This window comes from Takifugu flavidus, chromosome 3, assembly GCF_003711565.1.
Source record: "Takifugu flavidus isolate HTHZ2018 chromosome 3, ASM371156v2, whole genome shotgun sequence".
Classification (NCBI taxonomy): domain Eukaryota; kingdom Metazoa; phylum Chordata; class Actinopteri; order Tetraodontiformes; family Tetraodontidae; genus Takifugu; species Takifugu flavidus.
This window is the reverse complement of record NC_079522.1, coordinates 11,252,920-11,269,602: the sequence shown is the minus strand read 5'-3', so window position 1 is coordinate 11,269,602 and position 16,683 is coordinate 11,252,920. Positions and strand designations below refer to the sequence as shown.

The following is a 16,683-nucleotide window of genomic DNA, read 5'->3' as shown; positions in this document are numbered from 1 at the left end:
TTCAATAATAAAGTGGAATCAGCAACATAATTACAACATTATATAAGTCAGACTGTCTAGTAAGCATGTTACGTAATCATAAAATGTTACATAATCAAAATAAGTAAGGACACAGAGCGACACTGGTGCCCCCCCTTTTGGAGTGTGTTGATGATTATCGTCCTCAGCACAAGTAATCAAATAAAAACTCCTAACCCTGACCCAGCCCTACATGCGGGGGCCATTTTCCCTGTGAGACCTCAAACAAAAATGAGTTTAAGGAAAGATTGCGTTCCTGATCCTCTGACCCGGTCAGTCGGACATTAATTGGCGATCTGAGGTGAGAAGAAAATATCTGGAAGATAAGATAAAATAATACATCGGTTTGCTGCAGTCCTGCTTTAGCATAACCACTGCAGTGACCTGTATTTTTGTATTGTATATTAACTGCATAGAAATTTGGAGGTAGACTAATTGGGCTCACATACACATGTGGGGCCTTGGAGGGCGTTGACCCAGCAGAAGGTGAGAGGTTTAATGCCCACAGTTTATTTCTCGTGTTATTACTCTCAACCACATTCAGCTGTGATGGTGTTTAAGCGAACCTAAGGTGTTTGAGGAGGCTACAAATAGAAAGGAGGAAATGGTCATTTGTGGTCCACATACATGGTTGAACACTGATAACTCCAGCTAACAGAAGCCACATAATGTTGCTTTGTGAACATTCCATCCCTCAGGCGGTCGGTCATTTTGTTTTTGGACTGTAGCGTATTTTAAATAGTTTTAAAAAACATTTTGTGGCTGGGTTTTGTGTTGCTTATTTTGACACAATAATAACTGAATCAAAAGTATTTGGTGCTTTATTTGGAACACATTTTTGGCTACAATAGGCACGCGTTGGCTGGTTTTTTTGCTAATGCTAGCAGACAGCAGCAGCGCTGGCTAGCACCAGTGCACCAGTGCACCAGTGGTGAACACTGGGCAGAAAGTGTTCGGAAACAAGCAGGCAGGCGGTCGCGTCCACGTGGGGAATGAATTATGCAGAGCAACAAGCAGCCTGACCGCTCAGACACGCAAAATACACATTTGCAGCACAATCGTGTCGCGTCGAGGAGCTTGTGATTTCACACAAACACTGAATTTGGACCACGACCACGACGTTACACGAGGGGTAACGTCACACTTCCCTGCATGAAAATACTTTAAGTTTCACTTGGGGGTCGTGCGTCTTTATCCTCCTGACATTTCTTCCTTGTTTTCTCTGTTCGAAGGCTGCAGACGTATGGGAGGAGGTCAGGTGAGGGGGGTCTCTGTGCCACATCAAAGGAGAGACCTGCGCACAATTCAACCTCAAAGACCTTCTGATGCGCCCTGCGAACGCGCTGGGTAAATTCCCGTTTGTCCTTTGGAGGGCGACGGCGGCGCCTTTTGGAAAATGTCAGATGTTGTCACTGCCCAAGAAAGCGCGCCGGGCGAAAGCAGCGAAAGTTGAAGCTCCGCCCACGAGGCGTGTAATTCAGATGAAAGGCCTTGGGATTTTCCCTCCTAATCTGGGATTAGAATCAAATCTGTTACGTTGTGACCCCATCGAACAATGAATGAATATGGAATCAGGAAAGGCGGCGGCGTTGTCACGCTTCTGTCCTGTCCCCCCCCCCCCCCTTCCACCCGAGCCTGGTCCCGCTCAGGGTTTCTTCCTGCTGCTGCTGACCCTCAGGGGTCAGACTCTGGGTCTCTGTGGATCGGGACAGACGCCGGATAAAGAACGTTTTATTCGATTTAACGCCAGAGATGGGAAGAGAACCAGATCCAGCAGGCGGACCTGGATCCTCCTCCAGCAGAACTGGGCCTCCAGATGAAAAATGCAGCAACACGGAGAAACGGTCCTAAAGAATTCTTCACCATAAATTTGTCATGGGGTTGTCAGGGTTTCCATCGCTGCTCGGCGGCCCCCGGCGGGCCCCGGCTCGGGAGCCTCTGGATGAATCATGCAGAGGACGATGCACTCTGGCTAATTTGAGTCAGGCCTGCTGGCCCCGGGGCCCGGGAGGTCACGCTGCTCCCATTGGTTCAGCAGCAGCAGCACTTTCATCTCGTTACGGCGTCACACGGCGCCTTGGTGGAGGTTCTCTGGTGGTCACGTGACAGCCTCCGATCCAAACACAGGCCAGTGAGGTCAGGTTGGCATGCCGACGGCGATCCGTGCAGGTGACCTGGTTCCCTCCAGGAGTGGACCCCTGGAACCCCTGGTTCCTCTGCAGGACCGCCATCGGGGGCTTTAGCTAGAACGCTCGCCCATGACGAGGTTCCACGTGTTTCTGGAGCTTAGAACCTTTTGCCGGAATCAGACATTAGGACGTAGGACGGCCCAGAGGGTTCTCACAGGGGTCCAGAAGCTCTGGTCAGAAACACAATGAGAAGGTTCCTGGAACCTTCTCCGATTACATCAAGTTCATTCTGGAGCCAATAAGAACGCTGCTCCGATTCACCAGGACGGAACACAACAGTGTCATCAGCCTTCAGGCTGAGGGAGGAAACCCTGGAAACGAGTTTATGGTCTGGCCGTGTCTACAGGACCATTATTATGGATGCAGGCGGCCCAAGAACCAGAGTCTGTTCTGATATACTCACACTGCGAGATGGAACCCAATCCATCAGGTCCCAGCTGAATTATGGCTGGAGCGTTTCAGGGAACGCTCGATGATGACGTGCACAATGACTCCTCAGAGGCTCAGCAAAATCGCTTGTTTGTTTGTTTGTTTGTTTGTTGTTTTGTGGTTACGTTGCTCATAAAGTCTGAAGACAGAAGAAAAAAACCAAACAACTGGTTGGTGGGTGTCTGGGCTCTAAATGTCAAATATGACATGAGTCCAGGTGAGAGGGGCCACAGGACGACCCTGGAGTGGGTGGGTGAGCATGTTTTATTACATAGCTGCGGTTATTCTTGTAATGACTGGAACAACTGGAATAACGGGAATAACTGGAATAACGGGAATAACTGGAATAACGGGAATAACGGGAATAACGGGAATAACGGGAATAACGGGAATAACTGTGATAACGGTAATAACAGTCCTGGAGGATCTGCTCTGGCTCTGATGCCTGCAGCTCCAGCTGGGCCTCAGCTGCTGAGAAGAGGAGGAGGAGGAGGAGGAGGAGAGAGAAGGGGAGGGAGGAGGAGGAGGAGAGAGGAGGAGGAGGAGGGGAGGAGAGGGAGGAGGAGGAGAGGGAGGAGGAGGAGGGGAGGAGAGAGGAGGAGGGGAGGAGACGGGAGGGAGGAGGAGAGGGAGGAGGAGAGGAGGAGGAGAGGGAGGAGGAGGAGGAGAGGGAGGAGGAAGAGAGAAGGAGGAGGAGGAGAGGGAAAGAGAGGGAGAGGAGGAGGGGAGGAGGGAGGAGGAGGAGAGGGAGGAGGAGGAGGGGAGGGAGAGGAGGAGGAGGAGGAGGGAGGAGGAGGAGAGGGAGGAGAGGGAGGAGGAGGAGGAGGAGGAGGAGGAGGATAGAGAGGAGAGGGAGGAGGAGGAGAGGGAGGAGGACGAGAAGGAGGAGGAGGAGAGGGAAGAGAGGGAGGAGGAGGAGGGAGGAGGAGGAGAAGAGGGAGGGAGGGAGGAAAGGAGGGAGGAGGGGAGAGGAGGAGGGAAGAGGGAGGAGGAGGAGAGGAGAGGGAGGAGAGGAGAGAGAAGGGAGGAGGAGAGAGGAGGAGGAGAGGGAGGAGAGGAGAAGAGGGAGGAGAGGGAGGAGGAGGAGAAGAGGGAGGAGGGAGAAGAGGGGGAGAGGAGGAGGAGGAGAGGGAGGAGGAGAAGAGGGAGGAGGAGAGGAGGAGGAGGAGGAGAGGGAGGAGGAACCGCGGCAGCAAAGTCACTCAGCCACGGGTCGCCGGGCAGCAACAGTGTGCGCAGCGGCGGGACTTGAACGCACCGCGGTAAGTGAACGCAGCAGCAGCAGCAGCAGCAGCAGCGGCGGCGGCGCGTCCTGGTTCCTCCGCGGCGGCTTCGCTCGGACCGGAGGGCGGCGGCGGCCCGGAGCTTCTCCCGGAGGTTGGAGGCGACAGCAGGCGCGCTTCAAATCGCTTTACTGACGCGGTAAGTCGGATTCGTGCCCTGTGCCTCCGGCTTGGGAGTTTAAAATTAGCATTTTAATCATGCTAACAGACTGGCAGCTTTCCCGTTGGGCAGTTTATTGGGAAAAAAACACAAAACATTTGATTTAAAAGTGAAAATCGTCACGTTAACTGGAGGTTCGGGTTGTAAGTAAGTGTGTTTCCGAAAAACAAAACTTTTGGACTCAAGGCTGCAAATTTAAAAAAGCTTTTGGCATTGAACAAAATCAGCTTTTATTTTGTTGTCTGTTGTTTGTTTGTAAGTTTCAGGCTAAATCCCAAAGTCTATTTAAACACCGAATTGTGACATTCTTTTACATCTTAATCTGCCCATTAATGGTAGTTTTATTTTGTTTTAACATCTCCGTGGCTTATTTTAGCTGTTTATTGATTCTAATTAAACAATTTTCTTCTGCGCAGATATAGATTTAATTTATATGTTAAATAACGATTTCAGATGGTTTTAAATGCATATCTGTTCTAAATAGATGAGGTTTTTTGATGCCACATGGGGAAAGAAATCAATTGTCATCTTCACATTCGGATTTGTGCCAAATATTCTGGACGCGCTGGTTTGATGAAGGACAACACTCTTAATTAGCTGTTGAATTAGGCTGAAATCCTTTAGCCTTTCCTGCTAAATTAGCTTTAAGTGCGTCCAACTGGCTGAAATACAACCATGTTTTGGTTCTGGAAGGGATGGAGTTTTGACTGGGATCAGTCCGGTCAGAATCCTGTGGGTGACTTTCTGAACACAAATGTGCACAACAGCTTTCTAAATTCTAAATCCGTGCTCATCACAACCATGTCGTGAATAGAACAAAAACATTCTGTAGGTTCCCTTCTGGTTGCTTCATCTAGTTCTGACTGTGTGCAGAGATGTTCTGATGCCTGATGATGTTTAGATGTGTCAAAAAGGTAGTAAAGACTAAACACAACCTCAGTTTCTATTTGTTTGGTTGGATTAGGAGTCAGAAAATGTACTTCTGCGCAGTTTTGATGTGGATTTGATTAATTTAGCACGAGCAGACGACCAAACGTAACAATGGTGTTGGTTTTAAATGCGTTTCTGTTTAAAATTGGACTGGTTTTACTTTGAGCTGCTGAAATGATGCTGAATTCTTTTGCCTTTGCTGTTAAATTAGCTTCAACTGTAAGTGTGTCAAACTGTTCTGGTTCTGATCCGACTGCTAAAAAGCAACAGGCAAAAAGAAAAGTAATGCTGATATTTGTTTTGTTTTTGGAAAACGTAGTAAATCTTGACAGGTGATGTTTAAAAGGACTTAACTTACAGCTGTTGTGCAGGAAGTTGGAACACAACAACCACCAACAGCGATTAATGTAACGGGCTTAAATGCAACGTGAGTAATCCGAATTCGTGGCGTAGCAACGTTTTTTTGGTGATTTGCATGTGCGGCCTTCCATCAGCATCACCTTTGAGTTGTCAGCAAACGTCTTCCTGTAAGATGGTTGGACTCCTGGGGGGGGGGGGGGTGATGATGGTCGGCCATGCTTATTTATGTAACCTCCGTCTTTTCTAACGTCACTGCGGTTCACTGGCCTGGAGATTAGACGGCCGGATTTATAATAAATAGTTCAGCAAGCCTTTTGGCGCCACTGTGTTGAGCCCAGTTTGCATGTTGCCATTCATGTGACTGCCTTTGACTGAAACCTCTGTTCACATCTGTGTGTGTGTGTGTGTGTGTGTGTGTTGCCCACGGCGCTGTGTGAACTGTGAGGGAATGTTGATGAGTGCTGGGATGTGGCCTTCAGATAAGACTAATTGTGGCTGAATCCTCCACGTGTCTGACACAGGCGCTTCACTCCGGGGGGCTGAAGGGCGCCGTCTCTTCGAGGAGCCTCTGGGTTGATCATCCCGTCGGAGAGATGGGGGGGATGAAGTGAGGATGGAAAACCGGAGCGTTTTCTGGGCGTTGTGCTTCCGGTCGTCCTGGATCAACGATGGCTGGGACGGTTTCTCACAGAACCTTCTTCAGGGGTCCAGAAGCTTCAGACTTTTGAGTCGTTCGATTGAAGTTTTAATTAAGACAAGAGGTTGTCAGGTGACCTTTTATCTTCTATAGGTTCTGTCAGGAATCACGTCGCTTCCCAAACTGTCCAGAACTTGAATGATGTCAGAAAAACGTCGGTGGATCACTTGTTTTTGAGAGATTTCCATGAACTTTATTCGGCTTCTCGATGTGTCCAGCATGAATCCACCAACTGTCTTTGGTTTAGGGTGAGAATGGAGAAAAGGAAGAGCAGACAATGTTGGGAGGACTCATTATTCCATTATTCCAGGCATGTGAGTGAAAAATAATGAACTGCTGGGTTTGTTAACGCTGTAAATTATAAGATAAAACAATCCATTTAAGTTCATAAGTTGCAACAGAGGAGCATTTCCAGGAAGAACTGGTGGTGAAGGTGTCAGAGGTTCCTGCAGCCTTTAGGCGCTCGCTGGGATTCAGAAATCTCTGGACTGCTTTTCAGGAGCAGAAAACCTGTTGCTGCTCCACCAAAGAAGCTTAAAAACACAAGTAGAGAAATCAGAAGACATTGGTCATCAGGCCTGAAGGAGGCTGACCAATAAAGCGTCAAACTCTGAGAAAATGGGAAGGAACACGGTTCTTTCCACATATTTCCACCTGCTGCTACACGTAATAAGCCTTTAATCCGCTGCTCGTTGGGCACGGCAGCCATCTGACCGTCGCTCGCTGCCTCGGCTGGACTGAGATCTGGTTTTCTTTGTTGGTAGATCGAGCAGCTCACGGGACTGAAGCTGCACATGACAAACACAAACACATATTTGGAGTCTTTTATAACCCACTTCAGTGGCTGAAATCATCTGATATGAGCTCCAAAAAGTCAGAAAATCCACATTCAGAATAAATCTCAGTTGATTCCAGCAGAGACCCTCAGACCTGCAGGTGATACCATTTCACACGGTTCTCTAGACCATAATAATCCTCTCCAGAGGGAGTGACGGCAGCCAATTTGCCATGCGGTTGTCACAGCAACCAGCGAACGTTCGACCGCCTGTGTTTCCCGCTGCAGTTGCGTCTGGAACCAATGTTTGTCACATGGTTGCCACCAGCGTCATGGGTTTGAGGCTATTCTTGATTTAGTGCTAAGCTAATTTGGTGCTAATGAAATCAAACCGTGAAGCAGCAGATTCCATCAGTACAATGAAGACGCTAGTCTGTGAGGGACAGCACCCTCTACTATTCACATTATGGGGTGTATTATATTTAGGGCTGTGAAAACAAACATTTTAAAGTCATCTATCGTCATGAATAAACAGATTTATAAAAATTAACACAATGAACCGCAGGAACCACTAAAGATGGCAGTTGCTAAGCAGCACGTTTGCCCTCAGTAGACCCACTCTTTATGAGCACTCTGCAGGAGGTGATGATGTTATTTGGACCACAGGACAACCCTTTCATTGAGTGGGGCAGAGGGAATTGCTTCTCCAGGGTCTTGAGGTGGACACCCTGCTCCACCGGTGGTTCATTGATGGGCCCACAACACCTCTAAACGACTCAAGGGCGACACCTGCCATTCTATTGTTAGTAGGCACTTTCCTCGTGGTTGCTGCTTCGCCCTGCAGTCTCTGACAGGAGGGTGGTCAGGAGGCCCGTCCTCACGTTCCCATCCCCTAAAAAAGGTTTATGGTGGACGTGGCGACAAGACTCTGAGTCCCACCTCTCACTCGGGCACGCCGGCCAGGTTCTTCTGCCTGTGCTGCTGTTCTCCAGGGATGCACTTCAGGCGTTCGCATGGTCTGGTGTCAACCGTAGGTACGCCTGAATCCAAGCACATTGGTTGAGTTAGTTACTCTCCCATTCAGCCTGGAACTGAGCGCACATGCTGGCACACAGGTCTCCTCCTCGCCACGCCCTCAGTTAAACATCAGTCTAAACAGATGGGATTCCACTCTTGGCAGATCATGGAAACAAAAGAAAAGTCCCAAGGAGAAGAAGAGGTGTTTTACACGTTGCTAGTTCTAGACAATCGTCAGTGAAGTCAAGAGACGCAGGAATATTCTTTTTGGAACGCCGTCCTCTGGCATCAATAATAAACAGAAGAGGAATAAAGCGGCTGATGAGCCAGTCGGTGTCCTGAGTCAAACAGTCTTCTCGGTCTCGAGACTTTTTCTGTGCACAGCTCCTTCAGCAATATAATATAATATATCTCCTAATGGCGCCAGTGTTGCGATTATTGTTAACAGTATTTTCCTCACCATTCCACGCATGCTTTCATATTCACTCATGTAATCGCAGTGACTTTGGTGGGTTAATTCTTCATCCATTTATCTGCCTTTTTGACAGTGTCACCAGCTTCTCAGCATCACCTCTGAGGGTCGCCAGCAGCTGAACAAATGTGCTCCACACCAGCCACGACGTTGGCGTGGAGCACAGCACATTTCCACGGGGGTTTCACGCTTGATAAATCTGAACATGGGCGTGGAAAAGTGCGGATGTGACATTTTTCGTGCGTGAGGCCTCAGGTCCAGCCTGAGATCACTTGTGATGGTTCCAGGTGGAAAGATAAGTTCTGGTCGCGCTCAACCTGCCTTGAGTTGTCCTGCTGGTATGAACAACATTTTGTTGAACAACAGAAATTTTCTCGTCTTTTTTTGGCCAATTGTTTGACATTTTTGCCCCAAGCTGAGTGAGATGCACGGGTTTAACATCAATGACCCCTGGAGGGCCTTCAAGGCTGGTCAGATAGAGGTTCAAAGTTCAGTGAGGACAAATCAAAATAACTTGAGACAGAAACAGCACAACAACTTAACTTCCTGTAATTAAATTACTTTATTATAATTACATTTATTTTCTGTAGCAAATTCACATTCCACATCACATTCCACATCAGTTTTTTTGCATCTTTGTTGCAGTTATAATTTGAGCCTGTCACTATGTGACAGGCAATAAAGTCGCTTGAATCTTAGCTCGCGACATTGTCACGAGCTAGCAAACATGTTGATGCAGTGAAAAAAAGAGAATCGATGAGACTGACGAGGCACAAGATGCAGACAACAGGAGCACCTGGAAGAGGTTTCAATGCAACAATGATCAGTTGGCAAATCAAGACATTGTGGAAAATTAAGCGATTGGCAGAAAGCCGAAAACAAACTCTTCATACCACCTCTTTCCAACTGTATTTTCCAGGTTTTTTTGCGATTCCCAAGAAGGGAGAAGCCAATTCTGTGTCAGCAGTGTGAGAAGTTTGTTGTCTGCACCAGCACCTTCTGATGGAGGAGTAATACTCGACATGAGTTTTTTGTGTCGTTGGTGTCAGTGGCTGTTTGGACAGTTGTTCCGAGTAACGATACGGCAAAATAAGGCCGCTGTGTTGTTGCCCATCCCTGGCTATGAGCATTGTGACGGGCATGAAAGATGGAAACCTTCAGTGAGAATTACCTGTATTGCTCGTGTGGATCTGCCCGGGTGTCTCGGTCTGTTGACCAGGTTCACGCTGGATTTCCAGACATTTCCAGCATCAATTATTCGCCTCAGCTGCCACCTCTATCGGCCCATCTGGATGTTAAAGATGCTAACGACTTAATGGACTCCTCATGCCGTGACTCTGCAGCAGCTGATTCAAATCACTGTTTTCCGGCCTTTATTCAGTAAAACCACTGTTCTGCATCTGCTCATCCTCCTTTGGACCAGAGTCCCTCTGAGTTTGGACTGAAGATGGGAGGAGAGCCACGCCATTCCTCCAAATTGTACAGATTTGATTTGATGTTTTATGGCGATGGGTCTTGTGTCCGAGCAAGTCTTCCCTTCCATAACAAGGCCTTGTTTGTAATCCCTTGTGTCCTGTCAAATCAAGGCCAGGATTATTCACTCTCTTGCTCTCTCAGCACTTAAGGATCTTAATAAAGGCACAAAGCCCAGTTGTGGCATCATTACTCTTTATAATTTGCCCCATTTTGAACATCTTTCTGATGACAATATGAGTTTTTCTTTACTGTTTTTAACCGCGGAGGCAGTATTTAGTCTTAATTCAATTGAATTAACTACTTAACCTTTATTTAGCCAGATAAAACCCATTGAGATCAGGATCTCTTTCAGAAAGGTGACCTGACCAAGAGGTCAGCGGCACTTCCTAGGAACAGTTACAAGGAAATGATAGTGTGGGTTAAAACAAACAATTTCAAAGATGCAATGTTGGGTTTCAATAGGAAAAAAGTGCAGAAGCTGTAACAAAACAACAGCAATTTAAAAGTTAAAACACAGATAATTTGCTAACAGCCACCATCAGAGTCATCATGTAGCGACCCACAGCTTTTAATGGGATGCTGTAGCCCACATGAGCACTTTTTAATTTTCTGATGTCGTTTTTGTTTTGTGTGCTCAACAGTTAGCAGGTGTAAACCCCAATGACTGTTTTTAAGCATTTAAAGCAATCATTCTAAAATGCCTCACATTCCTATTTCGAGGCATTTGATGCAGAAAATGTCTTGTAGTGTGATGTAAAGTGGTTGTTAGGGTGGCTTGAAATGTCCCCCATGTTTGATCGGTCATCAAAGACTCGTCCCAACGCTCAGCAGGCACTCGTGGAGATCCTTGTTTGTATCATCTGTGGCCGTTTAGCCTTGAATAAATAGAGACAATTTGGAATCGCCATTTGTCTGCTGACTGGGGAGAACCTGTCAAAGAGCCTGAGAGTGGAAGAGAAGCTACCAGTGATACCGTTTGTTGCATAAGGTTTGAGCGGCGGTGTTGGACCATACGGCTTCACATGCTCTCTGTAACAAAGCGGTTCACCCGCTAAGCTGATTAGGAGGAATTTTCAGGCGATGCTTTAACTCTCCACAGCTGCTGCTGCTCTCCAGGGTCGAGTCCAGTCGGTGGTTGCGAGGTACTTGTGAGGTACTTGTGAGTCCAGTAGGTGGTTGTGAGGTATTTCTTAGCTGAGCGTTTGCACGCACAGTTACCGAAACCCTTCACGTCTGCACGTTTGCCGTCAAAATGGCCTCCGAAACTTGAAACTGTGATTTATCAAACGTCCTCTGAAGGCTTTTGAAAATCTCTGTTATACGTGCGCCTTTAACGCCCATAATCCTTGCCGTGGCTGCCGGGGAAACAAAGAGGATTTCTAACTTTCATAAGTATTTCCAGCCAGCAGGGCCGTTCCAGTCCATACATTTAGGATTTAGCCAGGGTTTAGATTTGTCCTAGATGTGATGTTACTGAATAGAAGTTTTAAAAAGCTGATTTATTTTATTTCCAGCTCTGCACTCGCACCCAAGAGGAGAGCGACTGTAAAATCTAACTTCAGGGTTTAGCGGGAGGGAGCGACAACGTTAATCTGGTGGTGGGAACATTTGTTGCTGCATGAGCAGTCTCATGACCCGCGTAAACGATGCTAAAAGAGCGCTCATCCTCCCGCTGCATAAAGGCGCGCCTGTCCTGGCTTCACGGGCAGCTGCTGTGTCCCTGGGCTCCGTTTGTGTCTCACTCTGGCTGTTCCTGTGCTGGCAGGTTGACAGGAAGTGGCAGGATGGCGCGCTGGCTGCTGCTCATCTGCATCCTCGCTCAAGGCGGCCGCAGCAGGATGGAGTCCCGGGACACCGACAACGAAGAAAAACTCAATCACGGTGAGAAGAAAACACAAGATTCTGTAAATGCCTTCGTCTCCAAGCAAGCAGCCAATTAGCTCCTGATTTAATATTGTTCTAAAAAAAGACACCAATTGAATTAGCTGAGTTTGGATCCCATGATGTTTGAGGGTCATACGGATGCAGCAGGAGCCAGCGATGAAATGTCCACATGCGGATCCTCTTTGTGTCGTGGTGACCTCACACGTTGTCTCACATACAGATCACATTCCCTCATTCATCCAAATGTCAGCCAGCCCAGTGAATCTGACACGACATTTATCTCCTTGGCAGTTTAATCCCGGGAATCTTCCTGTCACGCGGTTTAGAGGAATTTAGAGGAAAACTGAAGCCTTCCAGGATTTTGTTCAACGTCTTTGTGGCTTTAAAACCATCAGATGATTTATTTTTTTAATCAGGCAGTTGCTGGAACTTGAAATTACAAAAGATTCATTCACCTTAACTAACCTAAAAAAGTCAATTTGCACCGTAATGAACCCTGAGTGTGTGTGTGTGTGTGTGTGTGTGCGTGTGTGTGTGTGTGTGTGTGTGTACGTGTACGTGTACGTGTGTGTGTGTGTGTGTGTGTGTGTGTGTGTGTGTGTGTGTGTGTGTGTGTGTGTGTGTGTGTTGGCCAGCAGGTGGCGCTGCAATCAGACCGGACATCTCCAAATGCCGCTCCCGCAACATGGAACACTTCAACTGCTGGTGGCGTCCGCTGGGAAACCTGACGGAGGGAGAGGCCACATACGTCCTCACCTACTCCATCGAGTACGTACGGGAGGTCATCCTCATCACATGACCCCCCCCCTCCCCAAGATCCATAAACTGATCAGCTATGTGTCCATTCGTGGGGGGTTTGTTCCTTCTGGTTGCAGCCCGAGATTAAAAGTTCACATGCGGTTCTGGGTCATCAAATTTCTGCCTTTTAAATCCACTTAAAGCGGCGGTCGATACGTGGCGGCAGCAGCATGCGGTCTCGCCGCTGGTAACCGGGACACATCACGCTGTGCCTCCGACCCAATGTGACATCTCTCCGGGCTCCATTGACCCAGCTGCCTATTAACTCTGAGATTATGCGATGAAAATTGACAGCGGCGGTTGAGGAACCATTGGATCGATTCTGTCTTACAGAAGGGACATTCAGAGCTGAAAGAGCCTGTCAGAAAAATGGAAGCGCAGTACTGAACAAACAAGGAAGTAAAGGGACGCCAAACGCCACGCGGTGGCTGGTCGTTGTGCTACGCTCGTCTTGAAAGAAAAAAGGAATCATGATTTCAACTCGTTAATGATTCGAGCGCCTCTGAAGGGGGAGGCGCCTCAGTAACGCACTCTATAAATTAAAGTCAGAATAAAGGAAAGGGGCCGTGTCCCGTCCCCGCTTGTGTTCGCAGGAAGGGGCCCAAACAGGAATGTCCAGATTACAGAACCGCCGGGCCCAACAGCTGCCACTTCGACAGCAGCCACACCACCGTGTGGAACGTCTACTGCATGAACGTGACCGCCGTCACCGCCACCCAGAACTACACCTCCCAGCAGCACTGCCTGGACGTGGCCGATATAGGTAAGGACCCGACGGGGGGGCCTGGAGGCAAACCGGCCGCTCTTAAATATAAATGTCGTCAGCCTTTCTTCGTTTCTGCCGTGTTTAAACATTTATTTCATTGGAGTTTGGAGACAAAGGCAGAGGGACTCGTTTAACCCAGATCATTAAATGTCACCTGAGCAGCTTCTGGACCGTCTGTGGTCTGCATGGAGGGTCACCTGTGGCCCATGTGACCGTCGCCAGCACCCTCACCTATCAGAGACGTTAGCTCGTCTTGACCTGCTCACCTGACTCCTTGTTCTGCATCTGTGGAGACCTTTAAACATCTGGAATGTGCTGCATGAGAATGCCTGGAAACAGTCAAGCCCACTTTTAGAAAAACTGGGTCAGCGGTGTCCGTGTGAGCAGCAGCGGGGTGCTTTTATCTTCCAGCTAAAGCATAAATTGTAACTGGACTTTAATCGCCGATTGCTGCCGTCAGAACGATGTGCGCTCACCGTGGCGGTGATGATGATGATGATGATGATGATGATGATGATGATGATGATGATGATGATTCACCGTGCACGTCTACTCCAGGTGCCTTTTTAGCGACGCTGACCCGCGTTAGCGTCACATTTTCTCGTGTGTCCCCAGTGGAGACCGAAGCCCCGGTTAACCTGACCTACGAGCTGTCGGACGTCGGCGGCGATGAGACGGGTCACAACGCACTGTTGACCTGGAAGTATCCAGAACCGGGCGACCTGCAGTACGGCTGGATCACGCTGGTCTACGAGCTGCAGTACAGACGGGTCACCGAAGCGGAGAATTGGAAGGTCAGCTTTGGAGATCAGGGCCAGAATCTGCCCGTCCTCGGGTTTCATGGCGCGTTTGTTCCGCTCCGCAGGTGAAACCCTCTCTGTGGGAGACGCACCTGGAGCTGCTCAGCCTCCCTGTGGGAGACTACGTGGTCCGAGTCCGCTGCCGGTCAAAGAACTCCCAGCTGTGGAGCAAGTGGAGCTCCGCCGTGCTGATGAGCATCCCCAGCAGGCCGTCTGCAGGTGCAGCGCCTCCTGACAGTTGCTATGGCAACAATAACATAAAAACCATTGCCTGTTTTTGCTACCTGTAGCTGTGCACACGTGTAGTGACGCCTCATTGGTCAATGGCAGGTAAACTCCTGGTCCAAGTCCTTGTGGCGGGATTGGGGATCGGCACCGTGCTGGTCATCACGTTTGGCATCATCCCACAGAGCAAGAGGTGAGAGGACGTGTGGTGGCGGTACCACCTGGAGCGATGGTGAGCCCTCTGAGGTCCTGCTTCTAACACTTCCTCCTGACTTTGCCTTCAGAATAAAAGACTATTTCCTGCCTCCCATCCCAAAGCCGCGCATCATCGGCATCAACCCCCTGCTGCTGAAGGTGACGCCCGTTCTGTCCTTTCTGCTCCTCCTCTGTTCTCATTCAAATTTCCTGTTGGTTGAACATTTTTCTCTCCCCCTCCTGTCACACACACACACACACACACACGCAGAAGGGCAACCTGGATGAGATCAACATCCACTTGAGCAGCTTCCACAACTACAGGCCTCCGAGCTACACCGAGGAAGTCTGGGAGCCCGTCAACGCAGAGAGCGGCCGCCTAATGGCTCCCTGTAATCTGGAACCTGCTGGGGCCAGTCAAGAGTTCCTGGCTCAGAGCCCGACATCCTACCAGCAGAGCGTCTCGCCACACTGCTTCACGCTGTCGTCACAGCTGAGTCCCCCGTGGCCGGGGGTGGAGGGGGCTTCACCCCAGGGGGCGGCGTATACTGTGCTGGAGCAGCTGGGCCCTCAAGGTGATGACGCCGCCGCCGCCACCAAAAAACGCTCGCTGCAGGATTTTTACACCTGCGTCCAGCTGATGAACGAAAGCGGCGAGGTGCATCTGGTGCCGTGTCTCCCCCCTGAATGCTGCCAGGACCTCAGGCCTGTGCCCTGCAGCCGGGAGAAAAAGGAGAAGATGGCCGACTATCAACTCAGGACCAATTCTGGCGAGGCGGAGAGCAGCGGGTCAGCTGACCCTCTGGTGTCTCTCGCTGTTGATAACCAGGGCTGAGTGGAACATATGAAAACAAACATGCTGACAAGATTGTCGCCGCTTTCAAAGTGACATTCTGACTGAATAAAGGCAAAATGTCAACCGGCTGGATCTTTAGCTCTCGTCTGACCGAAAAGCGCTCACAGAAACGCAATAATTGTAACTTTCCCTAACCTTTGACCTAACCTTTTCACTCTGGTCCTTTTCCCAGAAACTGTTGAGCAAAGCAAAGAGGATTAGCGTGATATCCCTGAGGCATCTGTGTTGGGTTAGCATACTAACCAGTTAGCCCCCGTGGCATGTCATTCTGCTCTATGTCTAAAGCTTCTCCCTCCAGGAAGGAATGCATTCTTTAAAATTGAAGATGCCAATAACCACAACTCTACAAAGTCAATGTTCACACACTAAGTTACTCCTGACTATTAAAAATGTAAGCATCTACATTCTTTTATTCAATTTTAATGTAGCCATTAGCTAGCAAAACATTTAATTAAGACTAGGTTGATTATAAGATTTGCTTTGCTTCTAAGCGCTTCACCTCTCTTGGAAACATCACTGCTAACGTTACTACGGAGCAGGAAATGGAGGGGAAATGAGATCACATTCAGGGGCGATCGAGATAAAAATCAATTCAGCTCACAAACGTTGCTTCTGCCAAACCTCTGCAAGAGTTTAACTCCTTAATTTTATTTTTCTTTTGTTGGAAAAAGCCCAAAAGTGCCAATGTGTCCTTTACAGGTCTGTCAGTTTCAGGTTGTCTCATCAGGATGTGCTCGTCACATGTGATTGAACTTGAAGGCTGGTTAAACCCTCAATATTTATCGCTGCGACAAGTTTAAAAATTAGCTTTCAATATTCTAAATGTATGTTTCAACATTTTTAGCATAAACGTATCTTGTCACACATATTTTTTTAAAAGAGAATTAGAATTTACTAAGAGGAGTTATTCCTGAGCACGTTCTTTAAAACGTTTACAATGTTAAAAACCAAAAAAAGAAAATCCACAACAAAACATGGAAATGTAGCATCATTGTGCTCCGACTGCAAGTGTACGGCTGTATCATGTGACCTGTTGTTGACCTGTGCTGTTGATCAATGAGAAGTAATAGATTACTTTATCTTCTTGTTGCCGTAGCTTTTCTCTTCTGTACCTCCTGTCCCTCAGATGCAGAACCTTTCCTGTGTCATCGCTGTGTTTTTTCGGTATGTGCCTTTATTTTGTTTTTCACAGCAGGGTTTAATATGCGTTCTTATATTGACACTCGGCTCGAGAGATGGTGCCTGTAAAGTTCACGTATGGAAGTTGTACATCAATGTTGTACTTTTTTATGTGACAAAACCACTAAACATTTACTTTAAAACTGAACATTTTTCAGACTTCTTTGGCACGCA

The 16,683-nt window shown here is 48.3% G+C and overlaps 1 protein-coding gene and 1 long non-coding RNA gene across 3 annotated transcripts; one reads left to right on the top strand and one right to left on the bottom strand.

Moving 5' to 3' along the window:
• The first annotated feature begins 3,839 nt into the window (after nucleotides 1–3,839).
• LOC130523004 (prolactin receptor-like) lies at nucleotides 3,840–16,657 on the top strand. Of its 2 annotated transcripts, none has more exons than XM_057027932.1 (9): nucleotides 3,840–4,058; nucleotides 11,572–11,687; nucleotides 12,326–12,458; nucleotides 13,082–13,251; nucleotides 13,870–14,048; nucleotides 14,120–14,273; nucleotides 14,385–14,472; nucleotides 14,564–14,633; nucleotides 14,746–16,657. In XM_057027932.1, exons 2-9 carry the CDS (start codon nucleotides 11,591–11,593, stop codon nucleotides 15,307–15,309), a joined length of 1,455 nt encoding a protein of 484 aa, XP_056883912.1. In that variant the 5' UTR covers nucleotides 3,840–4,058; nucleotides 11,572–11,590; the 3' UTR covers nucleotides 15,310–16,657. The 2 variants fall into 2 exon arrangements, with proteins under 2 accessions (XP_056883912.1, XP_056883913.1); XM_057027933.1 differs by having other exon boundaries at nucleotides 3,841–4,058; nucleotides 12,329–12,458.
• Nucleotides 8,997–9,817, bottom strand: LOC130523005 (uncharacterized). The gene is made up of 3 exons (XR_008949774.1): nucleotides 9,502–9,817; nucleotides 9,227–9,329; nucleotides 8,997–9,126 (listed from the first exon to the last, which is right to left on the bottom strand). It is a non-coding gene; the product is annotated as an uncharacterized LOC130523005 (long non-coding RNA).
• Nucleotides 16,658–16,683: the final 26 nt, after the last annotated feature.

Bases quoted from the DNA above. Each gene is read 5' to 3' on its own strand.
- LOC130523004 (XM_057027932.1), top strand. From the start codon at position 11,591: ATGGCGCGCTGGCTGCTGCTCATCTGCATCCTCGCTCAAGGCGGCCGC. The intron at 14,274-14,384 runs GTGCAGCGCCTC...GGTCAATGGCAG, and splicing joins CCCCAGCAGGCCGTCTGCAG to GTAAACTCCTGGTCCAAGTC. The intron at 14,473-14,563 runs GTGAGAGGACGT...CTTTGCCTTCAG, and splicing joins ATCATCCCACAGAGCAAGAG to AATAAAAGACTATTTCCTGC.